The 19,813-nt window shown below is 41.2% G+C and overlaps 1 protein-coding gene across 1 annotated transcript in view; it reads right to left on the reverse strand.

Moving 5' to 3' along the window:
* Positions 1 to 3,566: 3,566 nt before the first annotated feature.
* Positions 3,567 to 19,813, reverse strand: part of LOC117483768 (partitioning defective 3 homolog) — a gene marked incomplete in the record, with an annotated part of 336,797 nt that continues 320,550 nt past the window's right edge. The window contains 2 exon segments of the mRNA XM_034132116.1: positions 3,567 to 6,838; positions 11,981 to 12,123. Of these exon segments, the coding sequence (XP_033988007.1) occupies positions 6,442 to 6,838; positions 11,981 to 12,123 (540 nt within the window).

Genomic DNA, 19,813 nt, shown 5'->3' on the forward strand with positions numbered 1-19,813 from the left:
AGAGAGCGCTGCACGAACACAACACTGTAAAACAAACCTTTTTAGTGTCTCATTGTCCGTTGTTTGTTGAGCTTCTTTGAGCTAAAAGTTGGCTAACTGTCACTGTTGGCAGAGTTAGCCTGTTTCATAATTGTAAGAGTTTTGTCAGTATATTTGAAATGACGAGGTTAGCTACGTTAGCTAGCTAGCTTACAGAAGATCTGCAATAATATAAGAAGGAAACACGGGATCACGTTTAGAAAAAAATAAGCAAAAAATCATTATGTTCTAAGTTTGCCCACCAATGTAACAGCTGACAAATCAGAGCTCCTCTTTGGGTTTGTGATTGAATACATTTTCAGGTGGCATATATTTAAATGAAGGCAAAATAAAAAACAGAGAAAACAGAAAAAACTAATTCATTTTGAGATAAAGTTTGATAGGCAAATGTTTTAGTGAATACAAAATTGAAATTAATTGAGAGGCATTTAAAATGACTTTCGCAATTACGTATTGAAATTCAATTATTGCTTTTATCATTTAAAGGCAGAATAGGAGATTATAATTATTAAACAAATAAATGAGCAAAAACTTTCTCAACCTCAACGAGAGCAAGACTGAGGTCATCTTCTTTGGACCGCAACCTCCAGCCTCTCCGGTTGATATTCTGGGCTCTATCAAAAAAAACATCCTCCCCTCGGTCATGAACCTTGGAGTGACCTTCACCAGCACTTTTAAATTCGACAAGCAGATCAGCACCGTAGTAAAATCCTGCTTTTTTAAAATAAGACTATTGGCCAAAACCAAGTCGTATTTATCTCTTAAAGACTTAGAAAGGGTTATTAACGCCTTTGTAACCTCGAGACTGGACTATTGCAACACTCTGTATGTGGGTATGGACCAGGCCTCAATTAAACGCCTGCAGCTAGTCCAAAACGCAGCTGCACGTTTGCTGACTGGCCACAAAAAGCGTGACCACATCACCCCAATTCTGGCCTCACTGCACTGGCTTCCAGTTCGGTTCAGAATTGATTTTAAAATCCTTTTATTTGTTTTTAAAGCACTAAATGGGCTGGCTCCGGCCTATATAGCCGAACTCCTCCAGCGCTACACCCCAGCCAGAGCTTTAAGGTCTGCTGACCAGCTGCTGCTGGTAGTGCCCAAGACCAGGCTAAAAACCCGAGGGCACCGAGCCTTCGCAGCAGCTGGCCCTAGGCTCTGGAACACTCTGCCCCTCCATGTGAGGTCGGCCCAGACCCTAGGGGTTTTTAAATCTACACTAAAAACACACTTCTTCTCTCTGGCCTTCTAGTTAGAGCGGAGCACGACTCCTGACTTTTCCGTGTGTTTTATTTTTATTTTGTTTTTAAGATATATCTGTTGTAATTTATTGTCGTTTATTGTGATTGTAGTAATGTGTTTTTATTACATGTACAGCACTTTGGCTCGACCAAAAATCGCTTTTAAATGTGCTATATAAATAAAACCTGATTTGATTTGATTTGATTTGAAACAACAACAATTAACTTCAACTTATTAATGCATAATTCATACATGTATAAAAGCGTCTTGTTATTCATTTGTTATAATCTGTCGTTAATAAAATGGCACACTTTGATCTCCATACCTGCAGGCTTCTTGCAGACGTACCTGCTTTTAGTTTCTGAATGCAAAGCAGCACCAACACTCATGTAGACTATTTATCATTTTCCACAGGCATTATAAAAACCTGGCCAAGTGTCACGAGCATGATGCTGTGATGAAAGCTTTTACGTCGAAACACATTAGCCTGATGTTTACCGTTAATAAAGACCTGATTTAATGGAGGTTAATTCTTGCACTGGAGGGCTGCCATCCCATCTATCACGAAGGTTTCTGGATGTCAGTGTGCAGCTTTTGGCAGAGCTGAACCAGGCGAAGGTTGTACAAGGAGGATCACCTGTAAGAGGGCTTTTTTTATTGGTGAGAGATCAAAGTGCTCACCGAGGTAATGGTAAGATCGTTGTGTAGATGGAGCCAAGAGAAACAAGCCCGTTCATTAAAGGAACTTCTGCAGGCGGACAAACACATGGGGGTGCATACTGATTATTTCATGGATCATAACACTGAAAAATAAAACTAAATCTGGTCAATGCTAACGATAGACACAAAGTAATGAATCTTTTTGCTACTTGATATTGCCTTAAACAACAAGACTTAATGAGTACAGCCCTGCTTATCTGTGGCTCCACTTTGGCACAGAGGTGCTTTGTGCTAAATGTCATTATTATAGCGTGCTAAAAAAAATTGTTTTGTTTTGTATAACACGCGTAATGTTTAACATGCTCACAGTCTTAGCTTAGTGTGTTTGCATGCTAACACTGGCTACTTAGCACTTAGGTATAGTCAGTTTTGCAGGTACATGGTCACTCATTATAAACACCATTAGGATATATCCTCTGGGGACCATTGCGTGATGGGCTGTTGGTGTAATAAACACATGGTTAGCGTTGCTTATAAAAGAAATCAAGACAAAAATGCAACCCAACTACTAAGATAAGTTTAGTAAAGGATCATGTATCTCATTACAGAAAATACGTATGTTTGAAATGTCATTTATGTTAAGGATGTAATATTTTAAATGTCAATGTTGACATTACACGGGACACAAACGCTCTTCATTATGCAAACACTAAATCCAATTCAACAGTATGCAGTTGAGGCCCTAGTCAAACTTACTTTACCCTATCATGTAACTGTGCTTTTGGGCAACAACAGCATCAAAGAATCATTCTAATAGACTTAAGAGATGAAGCTCAGATTCACATTCACAAACTGACTGACATGTACTGCAGTAAAGTAAAGGGGCACTATGTATGTTCCACATTTGAGCAGAATTTGAAGAGGATCAAAACAGTTGAAAAAACATCCTGTATATCCCCGCCTGTGAGTGCCAAACAGCCTCACTAATGCAAACCCCGGTGTGTTTCCTCAGTGCAGCTTAAGCAAAATCTCTGATGGTTGAATCTGTCCAAGGCATGATGACACCGTTTTCTGACTGCACAACCCTCTCTAAAGTTATCTCTCTTATTCAAATACTACAAAGTCAATAACGGATACAAAGTCAAGATGTGCCAAAGGGATTTCTCTGAGTCTACTTCTTGTCATCAGATCAGTTTCTCCCAACACCGGTAGGCTTTAATGCATTAATGGTGTTATGTTAGGCTGTCACCTTTGACCCCCTCTGAACAAAAACAGTAGCAGTGAGCGGCTCAGCAGATCCCCTGTGAGGGACAATGGGAACAAAGCTGGACTTAATAACAGGAAACAGTGATGTTCAGGGAGATTACCTCAGTGTGTTTATCAGATCACTTACACAGGTTGGTGCAGAAAAGCCAGTTACGATTGTGCCACAGCTTAATGTGGTTTCAGGTCACTTGTTATCTTTTTTGTGTCCATAAACCCCTCTGTTGGACTCAGAAGAAGACATCAGCTGCCAGACCTGACAGATATGACATTTGTCAAGACTCTCTTCTGCTTAATTAAACACTTGTTTGATCCCGGTTTAAAGCCAGGGTCGAGGAATGAAAAGGTAAAACAGACACAAGTTGTAATAAGGATGGAACAGCCTTCCGTTTTATTCTAAATTTGATATGTACAGGAAAAAAGTGGCTGCATACATTTCTTAATATATCATGTAAAAGTTCGCACAAACAATTGCACATCATCAGCTTGAGCACATTTTCTTTTTATACTTTAAAACACATCATGTTACAGCATGGTTGAAGGCAATGTCAAACGGGATACAAATACACTGATAACCGCTCGTAAAGTGTTGGCTCTGGTACATAAAATTAAAAAAAAGCTTCAGGAAGGAGTACCCCATCGAATGACACATTATCATATGATATTAAAAATGTCTAAAAATCACACTGTCGTGTCACTGACAAACAAATCACATCGTGTCCCTCTTTGTGTAAAATATCGTGATATATATCAGGCACTTATCGATATCACACCCCGTGGTTTATGACGTTTTGAGCAAAGGTTGGAAAAAAATCCTTCGAAAGGTGCTTCTCTGCGATCGAGACGCCCCTAGTGTTCACAGCACTTTTTCTGAGTGGAGATATGTTTTACCCTCAACTACACTGCTTTTATTATTTGGTTACAGTTTTCATCAGCCCCATATTGCGTTTGTGTCATCTTACCTAAAAACATACATATGCAGAAGCTTATAACAGAGTAGATTTGTGAACGTTAAAATACAGGTTTAAACACCGGAAAATGCCATTAAGGTAATTTCTTCTTCATCTTCTTACTTTCATTTAGTACCCCTACTCAGCCTGTAGCTTTCCCAGCAAGGGGCTTCATTAACCAATGGGAGATAATGCATGTCATGCGGCTTCGCTCTGCATATGGAGTGTGTAGGAGTGAAGGGCAATTACACACCGCCTGTTTGTTTTCCACAGCTCGATGATGGCCGTCTTTTTTTTGTTTTGTATTTCCCTTTTGTTTTAAGTTTCACCTCAGCTCGATCTCATTTGTCTGCTCACAGGCAGAGAGAATAATGTCACAAACATTAGGGACATCAATGCGAGGAAGGTTCAGACTCAGAGAATCGCTTGCCACCTACTGCAACAATTAAAGTGGTGGGATGGTGGCAGGGATTTTAAAGCGCGTGTCATCAATTCCCATGTTTATTTCCCCTGAATTAAAACTACAGCACACAGTGGGCTATCATGAATCAGAATTAAAAAGTAATCGGTTTAATAGGTTCACCCAAATAACAGAAATTGTCTCTTAGAAATGTCCTGTTTTAGGCCCAGTCAAAACAGCATTTATCACATTTTCCAGGCAATTAAATCTGTGTGAAACTTTGGCACCGCAGGTTGAGCTATTACCACGCAATTCTTTTTAAATGGTGGAAGCTAATTATGCTACCTGACAAAGGTAACTGACCGCTGACTGACAGTTAGCAAGCTAGCCAATTCAGAGAGCTATTGTGACCGCTAGCAATGTTCTGGCGGGCGAATTAGCCCTTCAATTAAGTTACTAAATCTCGGTTTTAGGTTGACACGCGGCGAAAAAAAACATAGGTAGGATTCTAATCTTTATTGCCTTCCATTCTTTCTTTTAAAATGTCTGGAAGAAAGCAGTTCTAGTCATTTTTGGGAGAAGAGTGTCGGCTAAATGCTTAAAAAGGTAAAAATACAGAAAGCAATTACAGCAATTGAACGCAATTAACTCCTGAGGACAATTTCACTACCCTTTTGTTGAAAAACAGGAGAAAAGCTCCAGCTAATCTCACACAGGCAGGCTTATTGTCTCGCTACCCATCTTTATTCTGGATTTCTTTTTTTTGCCGCTGCTTATATTCCTCCCTTTATGTCAGAAGCCGGGCCCTCTGTCGGTTCCTCTGGTGGCAGCGCTCGCTGGCTCTGGCAGGCAGCAGGTGGCTTGTGATGAAAAATTCAGTGCAGAGCCTGACTCGGGAGACGTGGGGAGGAGGAGGGTGGTGGGAGGGAGGGAGGAAGGGGGAGGGGACGGGTGATATGAGAGGAAGGTGGGGAATGAGCGAAAGAGGAGAGGAGGATAAAGGTGGGGGTGTTGAGGTAGAAGAAAGGTAACAAACCGAGAGGCGACAAGAGGAGGAAAGGGAGCCAGAGATCCAGACAGACAGGCAGGCGGGCCAGCAAGCAAGCCCAGAGCGGAGCAGGGGGGCCAGGCAGAGGATCAGAGCTGTCTACCCTCAGCCTGGGTCTTCTCCACGGAGATAACACACGGTACTGTATGAATCATTTATGAGGGGGGCTTTTTATTAATAACACACACACACACACATACTGTGCCCTCCTTTTTTCATACACTTTGCCTTGTTTTCTCTTCTCCCCGGGGACCACTCGAGTGAGAGATGCTCGATCGCTGAGGAGTCGAGAAAACCGAATGTGGAGGAAAGGTATCGGTGGGGGTTGAACGTTAAAAGAAATGAATGGGAAATGATTTGTGACCGACAGGACGAGTCATCCAACGACGCACGGTCTTGATGGTGAAACATGTAAGTTGTCACATGCCCACACATAAACCCACAGAAGGTAACGCCTCCCCATGGGCTCATAAGAACGCCCACTCCCTCGCCTGTCGGCCCATTTGATTGTCAGAACACGGTGGTGCCAGACCTTGATGAATCAGAGTCCTGGACAAATGTGAACATGCATCGTGTTTGTGAATGCAGAGAAGGCACTGAGCGTCTGCAGGAGGCTGACTGACTGACTGACGGGTTTAGGTCATCGGCACAGTGAGGGATTTAACACGAACACCCACATACTGAGCACACTTCACATCTGTATACCTCTAAGATCATCGCTAGGCTATAAGACCTCTAGGTTGCCCCTTTTTGTAGCTGCTGTTTCTTCAAGGTAATCCCCTTAGCTCCTGTAGCAAGTTCTCTGATCAGCATTTTGTCCATTAGTCCAAGAATACTCCTCAAGAATAAAAAAGTCTTCCTTTTTCAGAACCGATTCTATTAAGCCTTGCTAACTGCGAAGGTGAGGGCGGCACGTCATGGCGGTACGGACCCTTGGGGGAGGCTGGGTCCTTCAGGTGTGCTGAGGGGTATCCTTCATAGCTGCTGCTAACGATGCTCTCCTGCATTAACTTCCCTTTGGCTTCCTGCTCTCGCCGCCTCTGTTCTTGCCTCAGGAGCTCCTGGGCCTCCAGAAGGACTCGCGCGTTGACAGCACCGCCTCCAGGGTAGCCGTTCCTGGATCCCTGGTAGCTCGAGTACCGCGGGTTATCCTTTGCCGTCTGGAAGACTTCGCCAGGAGGGTAGGCTTTGTCCCACGAGTCCTGGGAGACGGTGCTGGGGTTCTTCCTGGGTTGCCTGGTGTGGAAAGAGGGAGCAAGAGAGGAAAATGTCAGATGTGGTTTGTCTTTTTCGGTGTTATATGACTCCTTGAACCCCTAACCCTAATACGGGCCAGTGTGTAGTGAAGACGCTTACATTTCATTAAGCCAACACTCATCCAAAACAAGTAACAATTAATGCAATCAACCATAAATATACCAACTTAGAACATTAAGAAACATGTAGGCATATTTGCTTTTTTTCAAATGGGCTAAACCCTTTGCGCACATTTAAAAAACATTTGTGTTGGGTTTAATGGCCATGGTACAAGTGCGTTTTCAGTCTGTGACGGAAAATGTGTAGCCTTCCTGCTGTCCTTATATCAATGGAGAGCTTGTTCAACCATTTTGAACCCTCTTTGCCACATATTGTCCTCCGGTCTGGTAGGAACAATCTCACCACCAACAAAAATATTAGTTTAAAGACCATTACCTCTTGGGATAAGCCTTTGTTTTTGTACTTCTGCTGAAACGTGATTATACTGTCAGCCATATGGTAGCCAAGAATCACATTTAATATAAGTAAGACACCATTACAGCCTCACAAAGCGCCTCTGGGCAAGTATCAGCCCACGGTAAAAAGATACAGGAATAGCTAACCATGTCAAAGTCCCCTTCCAGCCCATTAGCTCCATTTCGAGACAGACGGAAACAGCCATCGGATCTGACAGATAGTAACTGCAGGCCCTCCGCAGGTGGATAAATGAGGCGACCATCTTGTCCGCTTTGGATTGGGTATAGAATTCGATATATGACGGCTGACACTTGTCTTAAAGGCACGGTTGGTTGTTATGCTTCAGAGGACCTGCCCTGCCCTTTACCAGAAAAAAAATGTGTGACATCACCTCTCATTTCTGCTTGGCTAGCCTCTTTGTGGCAGCGCTGCCTTTGTGTATGAGTGTGTAGTAGTTTGTAAGTGTGTGTGAGTCCATACGATATGCATGAGTGTCCCAAGCCCCACAGCTCCACCCATTTATCTCGAGGGCATGGCAAAAGGAGAGCAGCGAGAGAAGAAGAAGACACACAAAAACATCAATTGGCTTTTGACTCGGAGCCATGCATAATTAGCAGGTTTATCAGCCAGCTGTGAAGAAATCGTATCATTCTTGTGTTTGGATTAGAGTAGGAAGGAGAGAAAGAAAAACCCTTAATGAGAATATAAAAGGCCTTTGTTTTTATTCAACTGAAAGTGAATGCAATTGGGAATGGATACGCTTCCCGATCGGTGAGATAGGAGAATATAGCCCAGGTTTATTCTTGCACACGGTTGACTGATTCCAATTTTCAGAGACAGGCGTCCTCGGCATCTGATTTCATTTCATATGTTGACAAAGAGGCCAAAGCTGGTGTGCCTCCCTGCTGAGAAATGCAAACCAGATCACTCCCTCTGTCTGATGCCGTGCCAAGGGGGGGAGCATGTACATGTGTGTTAAATGCAGAAAGATGTACACGGCTCTGTATTCTGTGAAGCGTGACAGATGATAAAACAGAAAAGGGGGGAAAGGTGACGGAGTGAGATTGAGGGGAAAAAGGGAGACTTTGTGAGAGGTTGCAGTGCAGGGCATATAGACATGTGGTTGTGACATGCATGCATGTGAGAGGAAATGCCACTGCAGCTGTTGAAGTCAACCTCTGGTCGCCATAGTGACATTACTTTGGCTCTGAGATCAATGGCGCTCGTCGGTGATGGATCTGAAGGCCCTTCATCCGGCCGTCAGTGTTTTAAATGGCAGTGGTTTATATTCACTCAGCTCCTTGTTTAGGAAAAGGGTCTCACCCAGAAGGAAACTGACCTTTATCTAAAATGAAAGCTGTTTTTAAGGAATGTAATGGCGTGTTTCCACTACAGCGCGGAGCACGGTTTAAGAGGGCTGTGACGTCAGCGGCCCGTCTTTGGTTGCGTTTCCACTTGGCCTAGTACCGGCCGGCGGGTCCTAATTCACAGTTTTTCTGGCCTCATAAAATCGTGGGTCTAGGGCCAGAGACAACGAGGCTGAGTCGGGCTGAGTATGCTAAACTAGAGAGAGAATCGCTGGCAAGGGGGCTACAACTACAACAAGATGGACATATTTGACCGTGATTTAAATGTAATACACGTTTCAAAATGATGCCGAAGTAACAACATACTGATACCGGTTAGTAAAAACCATGAATTAATGCTTTGACAAGTCTGCAGACAGACGGCAGGCGAAAAACCTTTTAAAATGCGTGTTTTCTAAATGGAGATTGGCTAAGCTAACGCAGTATATGCTCCGACCGTCCACACTCACAACAACGGCCTATACAGACATAAATAAAGCAGCGACTGTATTCACCATGACACAGGCAGTCTGTGGTTTGTACTTGTTTAACTTTTGTCTAGTTTCTGAACATATATGAGGAGCTGTGAGCTCTGAGTGCTAACAGCTAACGGCTGTGTTGTTTTTCTGGGGTTCTCATTGAAGATTACGTCACGGCTCCGCCTACACTGATACTACCCCAGTTCCTAAACTGTAATGGAAATGCGCCATAAAGTGAGCCAGTCCTAACGAGGCCTAGCCATACCGAGCGAGGCCGAGCGAGGCCGTGTAGTGGAAACGCGCCATTACAGCCATAAATCACGTCTCCATTCACAACCCACTCATGAAGAACACCGCCCTGCATGAACAACATATGAATCCCATCAAGCCTGTGATCCGCTAAACGCCATATTTACTCTCTCCCAGTCTCTGATTTCACTCAATGGTATGCTCTAAGTCAAACAATAGTTAGTGTTCTCAAGATAGTACAGCGGGGGTTATCCAAACAGAACAGTCTCTTAATGGAATTAGCGGCAGAGTGAAGGAACGTGGCCACAGGATGTTGCTTCTGACCGCTGGAGCGAGACCGGAGTTCATTAATCTTTCAGCAAAGCTGCCTGCAATATTTATCAAGGAAGGGATTCACGTCGATAACAGAGGCTTAGGAGTAAGATGGTGAAGTCATAGTAGATACAGTTTCGAATGTTGTATATGTATTGTGAGTGCAAGTTGATGATGTGCACCAGGACACGTCTGCTTGGTTTGACTGTGGAGGGTGTTTGAGGATTTCAAAGAGTAATTACTGACGGCTTAGGGAAACATAATAACTTTGATTAACATTTCCCCCTGGACAGTTCCTTCCTGAGCTGACGAAATAATAACAAATATATCTTCTTCTGGACCCTGAGGAAAACAAGTGTGCCTTAAAGGGGCCTTTTTATGCTCATTTTCAGGTTCATATTAGTATTTAGTGTCTCTCCTGTGACATGTCTCCATGCTTTAATGTTCAAAAAGCTCTTTATTTTTCTCATACTTGTGTTTCATTATTGATATGAACTTTAAGGCTAATGTAGACGTGGGGACCTATTGATACTGGGCGTTGCACTCCCCATACATACTGACATTACTCATAGTTAAACTAGTCAGAAGTTTCTTGGTAAGCATGCTTGATGAAACCGAGTAACTCATTAGCAAACACTAGAGAGGATAGTCTGTTTCATCTTGACATTTTGTGTTAAAGTTCACAGTAAAATTACATTTTGAGAGTGTTCCATCTAAAGTGGAAGAAAGTATTTTGAACATTTTCACAAGTGGGACTTTTAAGTTTGGATTTGATGTTCCTATATAGTTTTTCTTTAATGTATTTTACATCATGTGGGTGTCAGATCATGTAGAGTCAGGTTGTGTCTATTGTCTTTGAAAGCATACATCAAAGGTTCACTCTGGAAGTTAAATAGTTCACATCTAAACATAAACTGACGAAAAAGAATAGACTTTGAGGCATAATCTAAGCCATATGTTCATCATCCAAAATGTCCCCATATCTCCAATAAGTCCCTTCCTGTACCCTCTACCCCTCACCACACACACACACACACACACCCCGGCACTTCCTGGAACAACAGGCAGTCATATCACGCAGATCAAAGGGAATTACATTAAGGGAGAGGAAAGCAATCATGTCAGATCTGTGTGAGAGGGTAACATGATCCGTGGCTGAGTGTGTGTGTGTGTGTGTAACAGTGTGTGTGTATAGGTGTGTGGTTTGAAATTAACCAGCTGTGACCCTCTTTCTTACTCGAATATAATCTGCTTTCATGACTGTAATAAGCCACAGTGAATGTGACATAATCAGACAGGCGTGCACAGGCGTGAGCGTACACACCAACCACTTCTTGAGATACATTACGTTAAATCACAGATCTAAAATAGATACAAACACAGTCACAACCTCCTGGACACATCTCAGGAACACGAGAACACACACATCTCCTATAGCAGCACATATTGATTGTAAGACAGACAGAAACAAACATGTTGGGAAAATACTGAATGCACTCTTCCAATATCAGAGTCCACATGATAACAAAGGTATCCCAACTGTAGCTGTGTACATGACAGGATGTATGATTACCTAGAAGAGCATCAGGACTGTTTGAGGCATATGATAGCTATGTGATTAACATGATGATTCAGCCTCTATGGAGATAGACATATGACAAGCATGATCATTTCTGACGTGGAGCTAATCTGAAGTAAACATTGAATACTGCTTTCTATTCCTCCATCTTGTGACTGTGTAACTCCCTCTCTTGGATATCAGCATGTGAAGGACACTGTTCAGGAACTAGTTGATGCTCTGTATGTGATGACTACTTCCATTCTGGAGAGGATCAGAAAGACATGGATCCGGAGATTGAAGCTCAAGCCAGTGACGAGTGATTAGTAACAATTTTAAGTATTCAGAAATTCAGAATTTTGAGATTTTGAGAAAAAGGCCGAATTTTGTGAAAAAGTCAGAATTTTTTGAAAGTCTGAATTTTGAGAGAAAGTCTGAATTTAGATTTTTTTTAGAGAAAGTCAGAATTTTTTGAAATTTTGAGAGAAAGTCCGAATTTTGAGAGAAAGTCCGAATTTTGAGGAAGTCAGAATTTTGAGAGAAAGTCAGAAATGTTTGATTTTCAGAAAAAAAGTCAACATTTTGAGAAAAACTCAGTATTTTGTACATGACAGGATGTATGATTACCTACAAGACCCGATTGAAGCTCAAGCCGGTGACGAGTGATATTTCTCTAACAAAACACATGAAGCCTGTCTTACTCTGAGTCCGTCTTTCTTACCGTGGCAGGGAGCTGTACTGTCTCTGCGCCTGGGCGAACGAGTCTCTCTCCTCCTGTCTCTGCCTCTGCATCTGGACCTCCACGGACACCGAGTGGCGCCCCGGCTGGCTGTACCCGCCCTGCCCGTTACTGCTGGCGTTCGTCTGAAAACAGAAAGACAGCAGCTCCGTTAACTCTGATGTCACGTCCTGATCATCATCGTATCATCTAACTCTTGTGTTGCAATAGTCCTGGTTATTTCAACTACTTTCCCATTTGATGTACCTTAAGGATACTGATATCTATAGTATCAACGTAGTTAAAAATAGGTAATTCTTAAAAGGGTTGGAAGCATAATCCAAAAACCTAACGTTTTCACTGGAACTACTTTCTTCCTAAGAAGTAGTCCCAGTCCCAGAAAAAACTGTTTACAGTAAAGTCTGCGGGAAAGACATGTCTCTTGTGACTAGATGCAAGAATACAAATCTGTTTTCTTTGTCATTTGGCTGAACTGACCCTTTAATCACGGCCTTATTGTGGCTTTAAGAGCAACATCACCATCTGAAGTTATGGAACTATTTCGTCATCTTGTAGATAGTCCCATAACACTTGGTTTAATATAAATACATCCAATAATAAACATTTGTTCTTTGGGTGAAGACGACTGTTCTCTGGTAAAGCTTAAATAGCTCTTAATAATTGTTTGACCACTCCAGTCATGGTGATTTTCATCCTGTGTTGTGCCTCAATTGAAGCATCTTGTGGTTATTTGATCAAATACTTACATTGAAGCGTTTAATCAAGATCAGATATGAGATTTTGGAGACATGTATTCAGTCGAACCAGGAAATTAAAACCGTATAAACAATACGAAAAGCTTATCTCTGCCTGCACATAATGCCTTAAAGTCTTATACCCAGGGTTCATACACTTTTTCACCAATGATTTTCAATGACTTCTCCAGGACCTTTACCTAATTTTCCATGACCAAAACATTACTCTTTTTCAGCGGTACCACTGAAAATGGTTTATTTTAACATGGAACAGGAAAATAAGGTCTGAAACATGTTGTGCCTATCTAAAACAAATCCAATAGGCTTACTAGCTTCTACAGGCCAAAGCAACTAAAATCTCTCACCAGCAAAATACCTCGTCAGTTAAATGCCATTTTACGTTTTATTACTATACGATACACTATGTATTATCATTATAGTATTACTATTTTGGCAATTAGATCAAATATAAATTATATTTGATGCAACTTTAGTTACATTTCCATGACTTTTCCAAAACTTTGCGAAAAATATTGTTTTCCATAACTTTTCCAGGGCCTGGAATTTGCATTTTGAATTTCCATGACTTTTCCAGGTTTTTAATGACCGTAAGAACCCTGTATACCATACTGTTTATATTTTGTTTACTGTAAATTGGTATTTCAACATGTATATATTCTACTTTTTACAGTATATTGCTGTTTTATTTCTATTTTGAGATGTTTACATTTTAGAATTGTTTATTTTTTCTACTCTTAATTTCTCTTATGTGCAATGCCTTGTTTTTATGTTGCTGCAACGCAAACATTTCCCGAATTGGGATCAACAAAGTACATCTCATCTCATCTTACTGTGAAGTGGAGATTTGTTTCTGATGAACAAATAAATGTCTTGAATGTTGGACTTACAGTAGTACGTATGAACGAACTATTGAAAAGGGTCACAGCTTTTAACCGAGTAATCACGTCTATAAAATGAACACATGATCCCTCGTTTCAAATTGAAGGCATGAAAATCACCACAACTGGAGTCAGAGTTTCCACACAGTAGCCCAATAAAAGTAGCAGCCGTCCCCGACATCAGATACCTCACAAAATCTTCCACTATCCCCCCTCCCAGTCCAAACCACAGACACTTACCAGCAGCCAGTGGGGCAGACACACCCTGAGCTCGTCTCCTCAGGTCAGTATGAAGGTGAGACAGAGAGACAGACAGACAGACACGCAGACAGGGTTCATGCTGGAGACTCATAGCAGGGGGAGTGATGAGATGAGGTGGATATTAGTGGCTGTTAATGAAGGAGACAACAACCTGTGCACAATGTGACAACCCTCCCCAACACAGCAATATAAAACACTTCCTGTACAGGCTGTTAGGTTATAGTAGGCACGGCAATCACCATATATTATTATTTTTGTACATGTTTTTGGCTGAAGATTTGATCTTAAGTGAATTACATACAATTAACAATTTTGGGTAAAGCATCTTGCCCAAGGACACTTCTACTGTATATGTTAATAGCAGGGGGGTTGGGCATTGAACCGTTGATCCTCTGATTGGTAGATGAATATTTACCGCCTGCGCAACAGTTGCAGGCGTTGAAATGTACATTTGTAAGTATCTGCAACCTTGTATTGATTTGAATGATTGTGTTTTGACTGTATGTTCCACAAGCCATTCATCAAAACAGACAACACACAGACGCATGTTCGTATTTCTACATTGTGAGGATTTATGAAAAGCATTCCCTTGCCCCCGAGGGTTTCACTATCTAGTTTGTACAATGTTTGCACAACCATGTTTAAAAGCAAAATAGTTTAACACATGTTTCTAATAACCACACTTATTGCCTCTGTTATTGGCCTCCCTTGGCTGCATCCTATATTTGACACCATTTCTTATCTCAGCGCTCTCTGCTCAGATATTGGATACACTTTCAATCACTTACTCCTTAAAAGGCACTCATAGTGACGCAGTTGGATTGACATATGGATAGAAATGGAAAGTAGTAGAAAAACCTTTGATAGTAGTTTAAATCTCGCCTACTTTCCTGCATCACACGTCGATATTGCAAACTGCCGGGATTGATAGAATGTCTGTTTTAAAAAAAGTTGGACGCTATCCAATGCCAACAAATTGGGAAGTTGAAAAGACATTGGAAAAGCTTTCTGACGCTGTTTAAACAGATTGATAACACTTTGTTTGAAGCATATTCACCCTCCATACTTACATTTTTATAATTGTATCAACCTGCCTTACCAAAGCCCTTAGACCAGGGGTGTCAAACTCAATTTTATCTCGGGCTACATTAGCATCATGGTTGCACTCAAAGGGCCAGTTTTATATATAAGACTATATAAAAATACATATATATATATAAAATAATATTGGATTATAATCGGATAGGGTTATAACTTCATAATTAACTACGTCTGAAAGCAGAAGTCTAGGGCAAATAATTGCAAGTCTCTTCAGTGAGAATGTCACAAAATGATTTCAAAAGAAAAGCCAAATTCTGGAAAAAAAGTCCCAACAAAAAGAAAAAGTGACATTTTGAAGAAAAAAGTAAAGTTTGGGGAAAAAAAGTAAAATTTTGAAAAAAAAAAAGTTAAACTTTGAAAAAAAAGTAAAATTTTGAAGAAAAAAGTAAAATTTTGAAAAAAAAGCAGATTCTGAGAAAAAATGAATATTTTGATGGAAAAAGAGTCAAATTCGGAGAAACAAGTCAAATTCTGAGTAAACATGTAGATGCATTGTGGGACATGTAGTTTATGGGCAACGTGCTTCTGTAAATCGGCATGTATAATAAATATATTATATTATTTCAGAGCTCTTGTGGGGCCACATAAAATGAAGTCACGGGCCTGATTTGGCCCCCGGGCCTTGAGTTTGACACCCCTGCCTTATGATAAGGATAAGTCAAAACTTTGTCAAAATAAGAGTCTAAAAGTGGTCCTATTGGATGGATAGATGTATAAGAAGTGCACACACACCTTCGATACACACTCGTATCTCTCCCAGTAGCAGAGCACCACCTCAGGGTCCAGCACACACTTTACCACAACTCCTTCCGCTCCTCCAATGTTCATTAGCGGTGTGGGTGCAATAATTGTGTGCGGATCAGTTGTAACACAAAGCCAATCTAATTACTTTTATGGCTGTGAACCGTATTGAGATCCTGGTGGGAGCGCTGTGCACGTCAGTCTGTGGGAAGGCCATAAAACGATTAAGAGTGCTAAAGAGACATTTCTCCTTTTAACCAAATGAAGCCGGGGCAATCATCTCTGGGGTTGATTGGCACTGCCTGGCTGCTCCGGGGACAATAAGGACAGGCTGGCAGACAACCAATAGGGAGGGGCGAGCCCGTGGGTAAATTACTGCCCCAATATCTTTTCACAAGTGTTGAATATTCCTAGGAAAATGGGCTCTTCTGCCAGAACACAGTGACTGTAGAGGGGAGAAATGCCCTTAAGGAATACAGATAATAGCAGCATTAAAATGTTGCAGTAAAATACAAGAGGCAATATTATGCCCTTTCTAAACCCCCGACATCAAGTGAATGAACTCCTCTACTCCCATAGTGGTATAAATGAGTGCAATAAAGCTGGAGCGCTGCAGCCGGAGAGCGTCCATCAGTCATCCTGATGGAATTAGACCGTGCTACCCACAATCCTCCACTGCTACCAAAACTATGGAGGAAAAGGCAGAAGAGGGCTTCCTTTGAGAAAGTATAGATATCTTTCTGATGAATGTTTAATGTGGGTAAATAGTGTTAAAGGTTTTTTTTGCTTTCCTGTAGTGTGTTATATAGGTTTTTGTGCATGTCAATGGTCTGCAAAGGCTAAAATCCCAAAGTTCACACAGTGATAATGACATCACTATGTAACACATGCTTCTATTGGCTAGCGCTCCAATACATTGTACGTGATAGGCTAAAGGGGCGGGATATCTCTAAGTGGTTGACCAATCACAACAGAGCTGGCCAGCTAACCAATCAGAGCAGGCTGGGCTCTGGTTTCAGACAGAGGGTGAAAAGAGGTGCTGCAGCACTTCTTTTTTGAACATTAAAGCATGGAGACACTACGTACTGATATGAACCTGAACGTTAGCAGAATAGGGCCCCTTTAACATCTGAGAATCTCGATCCATGATGATTTTTGGCTTTAAAATCCAATCATAATCAAAAACAATGTCCATTACTTGATTTTCAATTAAACTAAATGACCATTTGTACAATTGTTACAGCTCTAAAATACATTTTATCCTCAATAAAACGACTATTTGATTTATTTGACGTCTGCTTGTATCATTGAACCATTCTTCTGTGGTATAAAAGCAGCCTGCCGTCTCTCATAAGCAGCGCTCTCCTGGCAATGACTGTAAGTGGGGCAGTTGTAGGTGAATTATGAAAAGGACACGGGCTCCTTGAGGTTTGCAGCACATCACAGAGATGAAGCAACAGCATGTAATAAATGCATGGGGAAGGTAATTGAATTTCAAAGACACATTCTGCTGTTTTCCATATGGCCCACCAGTATGACCGGGGCATGAGTCTAATAACGTGTAATTACCATAGAGAGCCTGAGTGTGAGCTGCACTCTGAAGTAAAAGGGGCTTTAGAGAGACTTCCAGAGGGTTCCTCACATGCAAAGCAGTGTGGAGGCACAGAGGGTTCATGGGAAATATCATGTTATAGGAGTCGAACACTTACATATCATGAAGTAATCTATAGGACTACATATCAGGGAGTAAATACAAAAACATACATTGGATATCAAGACTGTTTTGTACGTACTTTGGTAGAAAACATGACAAATGTTAAGATGAAATGCTTGGTCTAATTTGCAGACTTGTTTGCTTATTCTTTGATTGGAAAGCTATTAATTTAAATCATATTGTTGTTGGAAACCATTTGACATATTAACAATTTGGTTTTGTGGAAACAAGATTATAATCCTAAAACAAATAAATACATATATCAGGGTATATGCAGGAATCCTGAAGTCAAATGTAAGACCTTTTTTAAGACCCTTTCCATACATTTTAAGACCTCATCGCCACTTTGAGTTCTAACCGGTTACATTGGCGACACACTTTACCTCACATTTACTATATACAGTATTGATTGTCCTTCCTCCTTATCTTCCAACCATTTGGACGCAGACTTGCATTTCCCCATAACGATGTTGCTTAACAACCGGCGTAAACGGACCTTCGCGCGCTATCAAGCAGTGAGCGCGCGATGTCCTGTTCAGATGACGTCAAACCCAACGGGATGCCATAAATAAACTACACAGAATCACACTACACACCTACGCAATGATTACATTCAGGCAGACTGTAGAATACAACCTCTTTGGACAATTTATATACTTATTGGAAACAAGCTACGAAATGTAATACCTTGGAAAATGCCCTTTAATACTTTTTAATAGCCTTCATTTTCGCTAAATTGATTTTTAATACTTTTAATACTTTTTAAGACCCCGCGGATTTGTTGTATGTGCAATAATGGAACATTTATAAAATATAGTCAAATATCTCGTTAAACATAATACAATAAGTGCTTATTTCTTACTTCTCCCTTTTCCAACAAGGTACACCAAATGAAAAAAGAGCAGTGAAAATAATGGTTCAAACCAATAAACGAGCAAAAGTGTATGAATGTAATATATGTCGACCTAGAATGCATGCAGTAGGACGCTGAACAACTGCTTTCAGGGACTTCCACACATGTAGTTGAGCTTTTTCATTCAATAATGAGCCCTGACATGTTTAAAGCTCTTTGGTCTCCAGTGGGATCCCTAACTCTGTCTCACAGTGTGGGTTTCCTAGTACTGAGCGTTCATGGGAAAAAGCGACAGTAGCGGATGTAAACAAACATAATGCTGCAGTATTGTTGAGTTCTCTAATTGAGAGCACGCTTGGTTGATGAGAGACAAAAGCAAGAGGACGACCTGCGCTCTTCTTTCCCACACTGTTCTGCTTTTACGACACAATGCCAGCTGGAATGTGTGTGTGGAGCCCATTCAAACGCATCACTCTGGTTTCATACTGCCCAATGCAAAACAAAAATATACATTTTTATTGGATTCGTCACCTTTAAAAGAAAGGCCAGAGCACAGATGATTTGATTCGTGAGCTCTCACATTATCATTTCATTTATAAATCGTAGGATCAAATTCTCCCATTGCACACCAAAGCTACAGTGGGGGACAGTTTGGTGTGGATACAGAGATATACAAAAACACAAGGGTGATCAAAATGACCTTGTATAGAGAAAAAAAAAACACAAGGACAATTCATAAGAGAGGACATACATGCTGTCTAGTTTTGGACAACACACATTTCTGCCTGTTGTCACCAGAGCGTATGAATCATAGCAATATGTATTGTGACATAATGTGTTTGTGTGTGAAATCAACAAAGATATGTGTGGTCCCAAACTAGATGAAGACAGGTGGTGAAAATGACTCATAATTATGTGTAAAACAATAATATAATACAAAATGACACAGAGATGCTACCAGTTGGAAAAGTGTCATAAAAACACCTGTCTTTAAGGTTTAAAAATTGATCGTTCATCATTTGTTATTCCAAAAAATGCTGTAAAACCAAGTACACTTGAGTTGGGTGCAAGGAAGCAGGGAGAGACAAAATAAATACTGAAAAGCGATTTCATCACCCCCAAAAAAAACGTTGAAGGCAGTCAGGTTTTGTTCGCTTGTAATCACCTTCAGAATGCACTAATTATGCCTCTTCTTAGGCTGTGAATTAAATAGTAAAAATGTACCTAAATGTGTAAAAAGGCACAGTTAAAACAAAGGGTTTACACATGAGACCCCCCCCCCCCATGCACAGAAACAATGTGACGACACACCCCACAGAAGTCCATGAGTTGCTGTGTGGATGACGGACAGACAGAAACAACGACGATGGATGAGTAGAGGTGGGTGTGACAGGTGGGGGGGGCGGGGGGTTAGTGAGGTGTGCAAACTCCTGCATGCAGGGGGTGGGGGGGTGTTAGCATTAGCCCGATTAGCCATGAAGGCCGATGGAGGTTAACCCTATAGTGGGGATA

Source organism: Trematomus bernacchii, unplaced genomic scaffold, assembly GCF_902827165.1.
Source record: "Trematomus bernacchii unplaced genomic scaffold, fTreBer1.1, whole genome shotgun sequence".
Lineage (NCBI taxonomy): Eukaryota > Metazoa > Chordata > Actinopteri > Perciformes > Nototheniidae > Trematomus > Trematomus bernacchii.